The following is a 13,369-nucleotide window of genomic DNA, read 5'->3' on the forward strand; positions in this document are numbered from 1 at the left end:
GTGCAACCTGGGGGTTAGGATTTACTCACTGCACATATCTCCCTCATCTTCTCCCTCAGCACAGTCCAGGATGAAGTCACACGCCTGCCCCAGCCTGATCACTGTTCCATTCCAGCAGCTGAAGGAACCCTCCAGAGCCATTTTTGAGAGAGAGGCAGATCCTAGAGAAAAAGAAAAAAAAACAACAAAAACCACTTCAGATAACCAAATTGCCTTCCTTTCAACCAGCAGGTCGTAGCATAACACTGAAGGGATAAACACCTTGTAAAATCTTCTCAATTCAATACTTACTTGCTAATTTTTTTGACCTATTTAATCTTGTCAAATGTCTAATAGTCCACAAAATAGAGAATTTCAGTTCCTCAGGCCTTTCTGGTGCTATAATGTGGAAGGCAGCTTTGACCTCGGGAGGACTTAAATCCTGCGTCCTGCTCTGTTACTTATCAAGAACAACACAATACACATGATAGGTTTTTAATTGTGTGTGAATTTACTGCTGCACTGACAGTCCTGAAAGCTGATATCCTCTTTGTCTAGCTCAGGAGTAAACATGGCTACAGGATTTAGAAAGAGCACAAACTTTCATCATGCTCTTTTGGCAACATGCGTTACCTTTACTTCGGGTGTATTGTGTTGTCGTATTCCCTGCAGGAGAGAAAACAGTTCATCCTCTACTTGTACTTTTCTTTCTCTTCTATGCCTACTCCTGCACTCCCTTGAGCCCACAGCAGCCTATATCCACCAAGAGACAGAAGTCAAGAGCTCATTTTACCTGTGCTAAGCAGCAAAAGACATCCAGCAGTGTGCAAAGGAGACAACTCTCATGAAATGAGGTCATCAAACATTACAATTAGAGGTCAATATCATCCACTCAGAAATGATCCCAAGCAATTTTCTTTAAGAACCATCCTTTTCTGGAGGCACTTGATTCCCCTGACAGCTGAGAAGTCAGATATCAAGTAGCCTGACAGGTATAATTTTCCTTACTGTAGGAACTCTCTCATCCCAAGTCCTTTGAGATGATACTTGGGACAAAGCTCTTTTTATAATCTTTTTTTTTTAAAGAGGTCCATGCTCTAGATCAGACACATGAAGGAGGCAGGAATTAATTCAGTTACATCTTGAAGTCAGTGTGTTTGGAGGAGTCTAAGCTTGAGAAATGCCAGAGTTCCACAAAAATCTGAGTGTGGGTGCAGTTCACTGACACCTTCCTGAATGTGCCAAGACACATTTCCAGTCACTGCTGGAAGACAAGCCTGACAGAACAAAGAGATCTGTGAATTCCCCACTGCAGCAATAACTGCTCTGTCTCATATTAAATGGATAAATGCTCCAGATTAAACCAAAGCCTCTGGGCAGAGTGAGCCATTGTTTGCCCAACTCATCCATGCTCACTCAACAGTGCAGCTACATCATGTACTCTGGTACTACAGGGAGTTGGAAATCACTGGTGATTCAATTAGATGTGCACTTGATATTTTTATTTATATTGCCTGCCAAAACTAAAAATTAATGAACCATGTAGGAAAACAACCACTATATCTCTTCCAGCTTATTTTATGGTGCAAATCATTCAGGAGTGGGGGGAATACATGCCAAACTTTATTAATAAAGGACGATAGATCCTCAAAAGGGTACTCTGTGCTATTGTCAGGTCGATTTTTTCCCCTTCCTTAGAGCAATTCTGGCTTGCCACATACAGGCTGTACAATGCCCTTGTATTCCAGTCTGGGTCAAGGCATGACTACAGAGGAGAAGCTTTGCAGGAAATATAGCCCAAGTAACGTGGAGCTGGCTGCTGACAATATCTGTGGGCTCCTTGGTGAGGGTTTAAGGCCGTGAGATGGCATCTTCCTTGGCTTTGCTGAACTTCCTACAAAAAAATGCACCCTCAGAGTTACTGCTGAGAGCCTTCCCTATGTGAGTGCAAAACTCTTCATGTGCCACAAGCCAGACCTGTGGGGCTCAGGAAATGTGCAAGTGGGCACTACAAAGCTGTGAGAAGGGACCCTGGTAACTCAGGAGGTGATCCCTTCTCCTAGAGGCATGCAGTGAGCCTGAATAACACTCAGTTGTTGGAAGTACCACCCAAAGAAAAGTTAGGAGAGCACTTCCACGAGTCAGCAACATCATGACACTCTTAAAAAGATCCTTAAGTTCTACTGAAATTCAGAAGTGCTCTTGTCTCTCTGAATTAGCCCACAGATGGTTTTGAAGCCCATGTTTAGTACCAGCTTTCATGTCCCACTCAGTTTATCTGCAATCTTTTCAGCAATGTCCGTGTTTTACTTCAGCAGCTGCAGAGATACACAGAGATTCAGAGGAGTGGTAATTGTAGGCAATGGGCTTGTTCTGTTTACTCAATTAATTGTAACTTTTTAAAGGCACTCACTTTTCCAAGCACACAACTGCATTAACACTAATTATAATGGAACCAAGGCATTCAAGAGAACCTACTTGTCTTCCCAGGTGTTTTTTGTTGCAGCCCAGGGGCACAAATCTCCCTAAGCCAACTGACTGTAGTATTTGAAATATGTCAGTTGCAACTGGGAATCAGGCAATTCCAGGAGCTATTCCTCCAAAACAAAGCAGCAGATTTACATGCTCATTCATCTCTTTGGAGACAGGGCTTGAATTAGCTCAGATTTGCATTAGACCAATATATACGTGCTCCTTGTATAGGTTAGAGAACACAAATAGCAAAGCTGCAGCCTGGGGAATGGCTGGGCTCTGTTACAGTGCATGATTTATTCCCATCTTGTTTGCTTGCTTACTGTGAGCACAAAGGCAAAATGAATTGGAGAAAGGAGATGATTAACTAGTAAAACAAATAGATAACCAAAAAAAGCCCAAATACAAATAATCCTTTTAATGGGCCACTTAATGCAGATGTTTGCATCCAAGCTCAAGGAAACTCAAATTTTAATTAAAATACTTTGCAAGAAAAACAGACGTTTGATCTTTTCAGTTCCCAGACCCAATTACTCCTGGCAAAGTGAACCAGAATGACCTGGATTGTTGAAGTGGCCTCAACTCACACACAGAAGACGTGTTGGGAAAGGAAAATGAATGGTGTCAAATAAGCATCAGAGTAAAATTTGTGGGAGACATCCTTTATATTTACAGCAGTGTTTATGTAGCCAGTGGCATCCATAAATTACAGCAGTAATTAAGCTGTACCACGGCTGGCTTGGAGGCTTATAAATCATTACTTAAACAGCAGCATTAAATAAATGGCATTTCAGATTCTAAATTGAAAGTAGAAAAGTAGAAACAACTCCTTGGGGAACAAGAGCTGACTTTGTACCTCACAGGTCCTGCTTCTCAACACAGTCCAGCCCTGGCAGTGTTCAAATCCAGTACCAGAGCCTGGAGACAAATGACAGCCTGGGATCTTTCCTGCCCAGGCTTTTGGACTTGCTTTCCATTTCCGCTATCAGGATGGAAAGAGGAAAATCATGTGGCTTTTCTTATGCAGGACCAGCAACTCTCTGCTCGCACTGTGAGACCCAGGGGGACATATTTCAATTCTCAACAGATTTTCTCTGACTTGGGTTTCCTCTTCTCTCCTTCCCTGTCCCTTGACCAGTGGAGGAATCACAGTGTGCTGGCCAGCTCTGGTGAGTCTGTCTCTGAGGAATCTGGCCAGAAAGAGTGAGGTATTTGATCATTGCAAAAGGGGAAACTTTGTCTTCCTGCCACCACACCTGCCCAGGTGGGATGGAGAAGAAATTCTTGCAGGCATCCACAAAAATATCTCTTATCTGACAAACTGGCTATGCTCCTAATTATCATGCAGGGTTTAATGAAGCTGAACATAATTATACCTTCACATGCTACATTCAACTTCTTAGACCATAATTTTTAATCCTACCAAAAGCTTTTGGGACAAACACAGTCAGGTGAAGCACTCCTGCTGAGGACACACTAAAACAGAAGAGCTTAATACGACAATACTTGGTTGTGGTTTAAAAATTGTCTCATTTGTACTCTGCAAAAATTCCAAAGACCTGGGATAAATGTACAGCCTTGCCACATTTTACCAGCAAGCAGCTTCTCTCTGGGCTATCCTTGAGGAGCCTCATTGTACAGAATTGAGTTTATTTCAGTGGTTCTCAAGGCAAGACCCTATATGCCCACAATGTGAAAAATTTCCATTTTTAATTGCATACATGTAGCAAAAAATACCTACCCATGTTTATCTAACCCTATGTGTTTACCTCTCAAAACAGAAAGTTTCCTACTATTTGATTACATTTCTTAAAAAATGTTTTCCAATGGGCTAGTGCTGAAGCTTGGTGCCTCCGCTAAATGTCATTAAAAATCTGGGATTGTACAACCTTGTTGATGATGTGTGTCTGTTACAAGTATTTGTCATTAACTTCTCAATTTCTCCTGCCCCTCCTTTGGCTTGAGTTCAAAGCTTTGACTCAGATATTTACAAAAACATTACTTGGCATATTGAAAATTGTATGAAAACAGAAGAGCTGCTGTCTAGCTATAAAAGGATAGTGAGAATTTGGGGGGGTTTCAGATTATTGATTTTTCCATGACTTGCCATTTCTGATGGCTACATATTTCCTCACTCTTTTATCTCCTGTCCTCCAGCAGCACAGACATTCAAAGGCTGCTGGCTCCCTTTGTGCTGAGGATAGCCATATTCCAGGACAAAGTAAATTTGCTATTGATACAAGTTACTAATGCCCATGCTTTCACCATTAGAGAAGTTGGGAGCTATGAAATAAAGGAGGAAAGAAAGTGAGAGAAGTGAAAGATAAGTTAATGTCTGAGGGGACCGAAGCCATCCTTGGCAAACGGCCATTGAACTCCACATGATACAGGGCAGATCACATAAATCACAACTTTCACAGCAAGCTACACTGCTCTCATTTTCCAGCCGCCCACCCCAGGACACTTGTATCCAGATCAGCAAGGAACCCGAGTAGCTGCAGCTGCAAATGAGACCAGTGAGAGACATACTTGGAAAACACATTGTCCTCAAAAATGCTTTGGAAAAAAGACTGGATTACATGTTTCTCACACCAGGAAGTCAAAGTTGGTCAATACTTCATAATTCCTGTCTTTAATATTTGCAACAACATTGTTACTGTTACTATCATTGCCTAAGGATGCACTTGTAGGAGGAAATATTCTCTTTTTTATTAGACTGCCTGCTACAGGCAGAAAAAACAGCCAGTGTTTGTAAATGCCTGAAAGCTCTCCCATTTTTCCAGTTACATAAACTGCCTTTAATCTTCTTGCTTCACTTCCTAAACATAAATGGGAATAAACTCCTCACAAGAGCTCTGTGATGTTCATTTCATTAACGTTTGTAAGGAACTGAGATGCTATGATAACAGGCATAAAAAAACCCGTAAGGAAATTATTTACTCTGTCTTCACAGTGCAGTTTGAATAATTTACAGTATAAAATGAACACACCTTTGATGAAGGCAGGACAGAGGGCAGGAAATAAATTCCCATTGAGAGAGCACCCCCTGCCCTGCAGACTAAGGGTGCAGCATTCCCACAGTGAGCTACTACAAGAAGAGAAAACTTAGAGACAGAATTTTTGTCTCAAAGACATTGTCAACATTTCAAAATGTATCTAACCAGAAAATAAAAATACCCAAAGTTCTCACAGAGCAAAAAATTCAAATCAATTCTAGGTTAGAAAACTGACTTTAGGGGTTTCAACGCATGAGTAATGCTGTCATAAACCCCAGAAATTTGAAAACACTTGAATTAAGACAAAAATAAAATGCTGGACAGGAAACTCAAGAGGGAACTTACTGGTTTGGAACACGCTCATGCCAATAATTCATCCAGCTCAGTTTTAATGTGCTTTCTCTCTCTGCTGCCTCAAAGTAAGGATGCTGTGTTTAGTACACAAATTTCAAACATCTGCTCCTTCAGCATTGCCTAATGCCAGCAGGATTGCTTACACAGAAGAGAGCTCTCAGCACACCTGAGGAGCTGGCACTTGCTCACTGCCACATTTTCAGCAGCAAGAACTCTCTCCAGAGCTGTGCAGCCTTCAGACTATCCAGGCCTTATGTGTTCTCTCAGAAATGTTTTTGACCAGGTCAAGTTCCTTTTCCTACCTTTCGACTGAATGACTTTCCAACAATAGTGTTGGTGTGATGCATATTCCCTGCATTTACAGAGAAAAATAGCTTCCTTTAAAAACTATAATGAAATAAGAATGTGGAAAGAGAAAGTTGGATGGATTTCACACTCTCTCAATTTTCAATTAGGAAAGTTGGCTGAGGGTCTTCACCAAAATTGTTAAGTGCAGTAAATTACATGATAATGTTTTCCCCTAGAACTAAATCCTGCACAAAATATAGCTGCTTCTTTTGGCTTTTTTTGCTAGGGCTCTGGTAACATACATATTTTTCTGGTGTTTTGTTACCAGTCAATAAGCAGCTCCAACTGCACATCCAAAAATTAATAGTAAACAAGTAAACAGCAGCACTGAACTTTATAATGAAAGTGTGATTTCCATCCTACAGTGATACCTACATATTCTGTGGCATCTACTGAATTGAAAAGGGCCAAAAGAGACAGAGAATACATATTGTATGAAATACTGTGCATACACAGTCATTGGACCTTTTTAAATTTCATCAAACACAGTAGATCTTTGAAGCTTTCATCCATAAATATGAACATTCTGATTTAGAATAATCCAGTGGGATATAGTAATTTTATTAAAATCCCATATCTCATTTCTTTTGGTTGCTTTTCCTTGCCCTTGTTTCAGTTTAGACTGTATTTGCTGTTTATCTTTTCTCTCAGATACAATTCCATCTTTCTAGGTACTGCTGCATTTTTGTGAGATTAAAAAACACCAACAGAAAACCTTCTCCCCTAGGTTTCATGTTTCTCCTACAACAAGTGAATACCATATATTTGTAACAGTAAGCAGCTGGTTAAAAGAAAAAAAAACCAAAAAATCCCCTCAAAAACAAAACCAAAACCCCCTTTTCTGTGATCTCTTGGGGATTTTTCAAAATTCATACTTTGTAGAGGGAAAATAAAAAGGTGTAATATCTATTATTAGCCTCTGCTATTCCCATCAGAATTTTCTGGGCCTGAACAGGCTTAGAGAACAGCTCTTACCAGGGAACAATCTTTTCCATGGGAAACACCAGCAGACTGATTGCTGGCTCACTGAAAAATGAATGCTGACAAAACCATGAGGTGGTAAAGATCTCTAAGCCTATTTACAGACAACAGGAGCAGATTTAGCACAGGTCCTACCTCAGCATCAAACATGGAACTGAATGTGAAATAAAACAAGGCTGCTGGAGAAAAGACATGAAAATTGTCCTTCCAAACCTCATGTGTGCTTTCTGGGGAAACTGTAAGAGCTGATTAGATAGGAAATACATGTCATTTTCCACCTTTTGCTTCTTAGGAGGCTTAGTTCAAATCCATTTTGAATTATTAAAGTAAGTGTTATCTTTGCCTCTTCCAGTTCTGCAGTTCCAAGCACAACCAACACTGACACTATACACAGCAGATTTTTTTCAATTCTTGGTTCTTAAAAGCAGCCCAGCAAGAAGACCTCGAACATCAATAACATTTTAAAGATGATCAAACTGAGGTACTTGTCAACCAATTTCAATCACCTAAATGAGCCTGTAAATTGCCCAAACCACACAATCTCTCTGACTCCTGCTGCTTCCTGTACCAGCTGGACAAGATGTCCAGATTCAAGTAAAAAGAAGAGACTGAAGAATATTTTCATTGTTCATCAAGAGCTGATTCCACACAGGTAAGATATAACCTCTTCCTTAATCATGCAATTGCAGAATCTCAGCAAGCTCTCCTTTAGCATTGCCAATCCAGTTAACAAGAGAGGTATATTCATATGTCATGACAAACACAAATAAAGATATGAAGCTTAACTGTATTCAAACAGCATTTTAGATAGGAATAAGATTTTTCATTCCTAAAATGCAGTTCTCTTTCTGTAAGTGTTTTAAGTGGTCTCTCTGCTTTAGCGGTCAGCAGCATTAAGGTTTTTGGCCTTAGTACAGATGGGTTGCTGGGGGTGGCAGGTGGAATATCACAAATCAGCACAGCCCTGAGCGTGCACATGGGGTCCCTCAGCAGAGGGCAGGGACTCATCCCCACACCACAGCCAATCCCCCACTGTGCAAAGCAGTGGCCCCACAGTGGAAGAGCAATTGTTGCTCCAGGTAGAAGCAGAAGCTTGCTTGGAGAAGCAAGTTTCCTGCTGTGCACCTTTCCACTGTGCCAACTTCTGCAGTTGTGGGAAAGCAACAAGTTGTCATCAAGCAGCTGATTTCCACTCTGTTTGAAAAGTGAGCAACAATACCTCAAACCCACAAAGAATGGGCAAAATGAAATTGCACCTGAACTCTTGCTGTGAGGGAGAGCAGTGGCTGCACACAACAGGTTCACCACAGGGAGGAACTCCACGGGCATGGATGCTCCCAGCTTTTAGTTCTGGGGAGGGAGAAGGAAATTCTTGGTGTCCCCCCATCTCCACACATGGCTGAGCACCAGAAATCATGGGTGCAGTGAGTCAGGGGTGACTCTTCCAGCTGGATGCACCAACAACTGCCAACATCTCCGTGCTCTGAAGCCAGTCCAGAGGGACAGAGGGCCAGCACAGCCCTGTGTGCCTGTGTCCCAGGCTGTGCTCCAAGGCCCTGCTACGCTTCAATGGCATTATCCCAGGAGCAAAACTGCTGAAGGTCAGTGGCCCACAACATCAAAAAAAGCCTGAAGACTCCTGCCTAGAGTCCACATCTCTGCCTGAGGACCTCTATTCATCTTTGAATGTGCATGAAACTTAGGAAAATTGGGAACAATTACTGAAAAAAAAGAGATGTCAGTGAATAACAAAGTGAGTAGCTCTGTGTAAGCGAAGGTACATACTGAAGATATCAGGGAAAAATAGAAAAAATGGTAACGCTACAATTCCAACATTACCACCCTGGTTTTAGGCAGACTCTTTACTCTTTTGTGGCATGCTGACAGACTCTTTGATTAATGCTTTCCACATGAGATCACTTTCCAAAAGTATAAGGAGATGCAGAGAGGATTGCAAGAGTTGACCAGTATCAGTACAGAGAATAACCATGCCCCGAGGTTGAGGTGCCTGTGGGCTGCCAGCAGGAGTAGAGTAGTTAAACTAAAAATGGAATAGTTACATAATATTAAAATGGCTCTTGAACTCATTTTAAATGCAGTGATAGGAATTTTAACAAACTGTTGCTATGAGTAAAGACAGATCAAGGAGACAGATCATGACTTCTCCCTCCCTCTCTGACTCTAGGTTTTCTCTAAAACCTTTGCCCTTCAATGAATAAATTGTGCAATCAACTCTCAGGAGATTTCATACAATTACTTCGAGCAGTCATTTTCTTAGCAGCTCTCATCTTTAAATTTGCTACCATAAAGTGTATGTCTACCCAAAATATCCCTTTATATCCTCTTTGTCAATAAACTTTCTGTTTAGTGCAAGCTCACCTTCAAGATTTTTCCAACAATTTTGCCCCCATTTTGCTCACTTATTCAGTTGGCCATTAATTAATCACTTAATTACTGTCAGCAGTAGTATTAAATTTTCACAAACTTGCTACTGCTGTTATTATGTAAAATGCTCCTCCCAGTTGGGTAGGTTTCAGCAAACCATAACACCTTGTTCACTTTAGATAAATCTATTTATAAAATGCAAATGTATCTCTTCCTGGCAGGCAAATCCTTTACAACTGTTCAACAATTCATTATACAAAATAAAGAATCAGGAAGAAACACAGCTCTTCATCAAGTCCTAGCAAACAAACATTCTGGTAAAAAAACAAATTACAAAAAGAGAATATGAAATAGTAGCCCCACAGCAAAGTAAATGGGGTTATTCTGGTCTTGTGGCAGGCAGGGGTAGTAGAGTACCTTCAAATACCCAGCCACACATGCACAGAATTCCAAATGACTGGCAATCAAAAAATAATTAGGTGTACCAGGATTTAAAAAAAGAGAAATATAAACAATTTACCAGCTACAAGAAGCAATGAAATTATGTGTACACTCCACCAAACACCTGCAGGATCATGGTGCTTTTTCAAAGAAGGTATTGGTAAAAAACACCACCAGTTTAGGAGAGGGTTACAGTAAACAAGCTGTATTGGACAGGACTCACTTGACAGTACAAAGTGCACAAATGCACTAAATAATCAAAAAAGAACCACCAAACTTTCTTTTGGCCATCAAATAGACTAGGGGAGACCTCAAAGCTACTTTGCATGTGTCTACATTTGATCTTGAAGTATCAATTTAAAAGCCCAAGGAATCATTGACAGAAATTTTTGTACACATTTCATTGGGAATTCCCTCTGGCAGGGGCTGTCTGGACAGGGGCAGCCATCTTAGGGGACAGACACTCCTCCTGTTTCCTACTCTGCCCCAGCGGTCACTGTGTTTGCACTTCCATTCACCTTAAGCTGCCCATGGTGCTATAGTAAAGTTATACTGGGTGCAAAGGTTTTATATGTCCACTATATATTTTTCACAAAGAGAATAGTTAAAATACCTGACTTCCAGCTCTCCCAGGGCTTTAACTTAATGGGATGTGGATGCAGTTCACCACCATAAAGAATGTCACTGGCTTACAGCACTGCAGTATCTCAGAGCCAGGAAGGCAACCCGTAGGACACAGGGAATCTTCATACAGAAAATTTACTGAAATACCAGCAACAAAATGGACTGCCCCCTCCTTCCCCCAGGAAAAATGCCTTGCCTCCTTTTCCAGGATCTCTTGAGAGACAGCAGCAGGACTCTTGTGCAGCTGCACTTACAGCAAAGGCTCTCAGCTCCACTTGGACCATGCCCTTCCTTCCCATCCCACAGGTCATTACTGCTGCTTTTTAGTGAGCAATATAATTTTAAACAGTCTGTCAATGAGGTATCACAAAGATGATGAAAGTGCCTTGCCCTAGCATCTAATGTGGATAAAATCAATGGTCCAAGGTCCCATGGGTGGTGACAGGGTCAGAAAGCTCAGAGGTCTCTGGGCTCACAGCAGCAGCAGCCACACTCTCTGTTCAAGCAGAGGAGGAGGGCAGCTCAGGGAACTGAGACATGGCAAAGACAGGGTGCCAAATCCAAGTTATCAGTCATTCTGGGTATTCTTGGAAATAAAAAGCCTGGTATCCTTTCCCCAGTACTCAGTGAAATGAAGAAAGAATTAAATAATCAAAAACTGAGCACAAAACAGCTCCAACACAGCAGTCCAGAATCCTTTCTTGGGGTCCTCAAAACCAGACTCCCTCTGTGTGTGCAGGGGCCTTGCACTGCTAGCAAATGACCTCCAGAAATGCTGCCTGTCCAGCCAGGAATCTGATGGTCAGGATTTCCAAAATGGCCCTTCTGTTGTGACCTTGGATGAGCCTCTTTGCTTGACAAAGATCTTGGATAAGTCTGTTTTTGCTGCGACAGAAAAAAACCCCTAAAAAACCATTTTGAGGGGAATATATGGCCTTGCTACTTTTTAGAATAGCAAATTTTTTTCACAGAAAAAAAAATCTCATTTTTAAGAGCTATCTAAAATGAAAACGTCTCCTGTAGAGGAAAATGTTTGCTCAGCAGTACTTCAAAAGATTATATTTGACTTGAAATAAAACACTGGTTAGCTTCAGGAGACTTGCTATTGTTCAAAATTTTTTTCAGTTCATATATTTCATGCTTTCTTTATGCCTTTTAACATATTTTCCAATAAAAAACCTCCTTGAATCCAGGGAGAAGGTGTGAAAACTTGTTTTCTTCCATTAATTTTTTTTTGGTTTTGCTTTGCTGAGACACATACTAAGTTTTCACTTGGAATAGCTTTGTCCCTCCAGGTTGCTTTTTTAACAAGAATAGACAAATATAATGAAAATAATAGAATATATATTAGAAAATTATAATATAAATATAAAATAAAGTTATATATATATTATAGAATATATTTATTATAAAAATTATATATGTATATATAAGCATGCTGCTCACCCCATGTAAGACCATGGAAGTTCTCAAGTGGAAGGTGACGCCGAACGTGTCACCAAATGCTGGTCACGAGCACAGGGTGACAGAATCACTGGAGCCACTGCCACATGCCAGTGCAGCATGTCTGAGAGAGCCCTGGGTCACTTCAGCTCTGTCCTGTCCCCTGAAATCTCCTCACTCAGAGCACCAAAGACACAACTTTTTACCATATTGGGGCTGACAATGCACTCTCCATTTGGCACACATCAAGCCACGGAAATGTCAGCAAAACTCAGGTTTGGCTGAGGGAACCTCGGATGTGGAAAGCACCACAAAACCAGCCATGAGGCCTGAATATTCTCACGTGGGCACTGGAGAGTTATTACACTGCTATTTCCATCTCAGTGAGGAACAGCGTGAAAAACAGTTAAAGTAAACTCAACATTAAAAAATTCACTGACAATTAAGATGACAGATTAAACTGATCTACATGCAATCTGCAAAATGATCTGGCATTCACTGATTAATGCAGTAAATTAGATACTAACATCTCTCATGCAATGTTGTAAATCACTACTTTCACTCAGCAATGCATATTTGGTGTCAAACAATTTTTGATGCTGGCTAAGTTATTAAATTTTCTGTAGATGAAGCACTGAATATCTGTTACAGTTTTAGGATGAGATGATGAAAAGACACTTCCAATTTCTGATCAAAGTTACTTGATACTGCTCAGATTTCCAAAATCCAAGTGGAAATTACTTTTCATTGTGGTGGAAAACAGCAAAATAAACCTAACAGCACCAAGTCTGGACCCAAATATCTTTTAAGTGGATGCACACACTTGAAGGTAGAGAGATGCTGCTTTACAAACACAATGTATTTCTCAAAAATGATACTCTGATGAAACACCCATCTCTGAGTCTTACAGACTTGGTAAAATACAGAGCTCCTTCTTGAAGAAATTGCAGCAAGAATTGCCCCAGAAGATGTGAGTATTTGGCCCAAACACTGCAAACAAGGCAGAGTCGGTCTCTTGTGCTTTTCTCTGGGTGTTGCTCACTGTGAGTCAACAGACCTCCAAGTACTTTCAGCTGCATTGTCACAAATTCACAAGGTGAGAGCATCCAAAGTTCCTGGCAGTGCAAGGCTCCAGCCTTAGCAACACCACTTCAGCTCACAGCTGTCAGCACTAATGAGTTAAAGCAGACTCTGGTGAGATGCTGGAGTTATTTGTAGCTGTGGAACAGGTGAGTCCCTCTGGTTTGCAGGTAGGCATCCTTCCCCAGCTGCATTGGCAGGAGAGGTTATTGCCTCCATCTGTTCACCACTGCTTTCCCTCCTGATCCGCTGATCAGGCAGCATGT

At 41.1% G+C, this 13,369-nt stretch overlaps 1 protein-coding gene across 3 annotated transcripts in view; it reads right to left on the reverse strand.

Annotated features, from left to right (window-relative positions):
- Positions 1–13,369, reverse strand: part of ALK (ALK receptor tyrosine kinase) — a 305,535-nt gene that overhangs the window by 78,452 nt on the left and 213,714 nt on the right. For all 3 annotated transcript variants that reach the window (XM_074536919.1, XM_026797338.2, XM_014271871.3), the window contains one exon: positions 30–161. In XM_074536919.1, the coding sequence (XP_074393020.1) occupies positions 30–161 (132 nt within the window). The remainder of the gene's footprint in view (positions 1–29; positions 162–13,369) is intronic.

Source organism: Zonotrichia albicollis, chromosome 3 (assembly GCF_047830755.1).
Source record: "Zonotrichia albicollis isolate bZonAlb1 chromosome 3, bZonAlb1.hap1, whole genome shotgun sequence".
Lineage (NCBI taxonomy): Eukaryota > Metazoa > Chordata > Aves > Passeriformes > Passerellidae > Zonotrichia > Zonotrichia albicollis.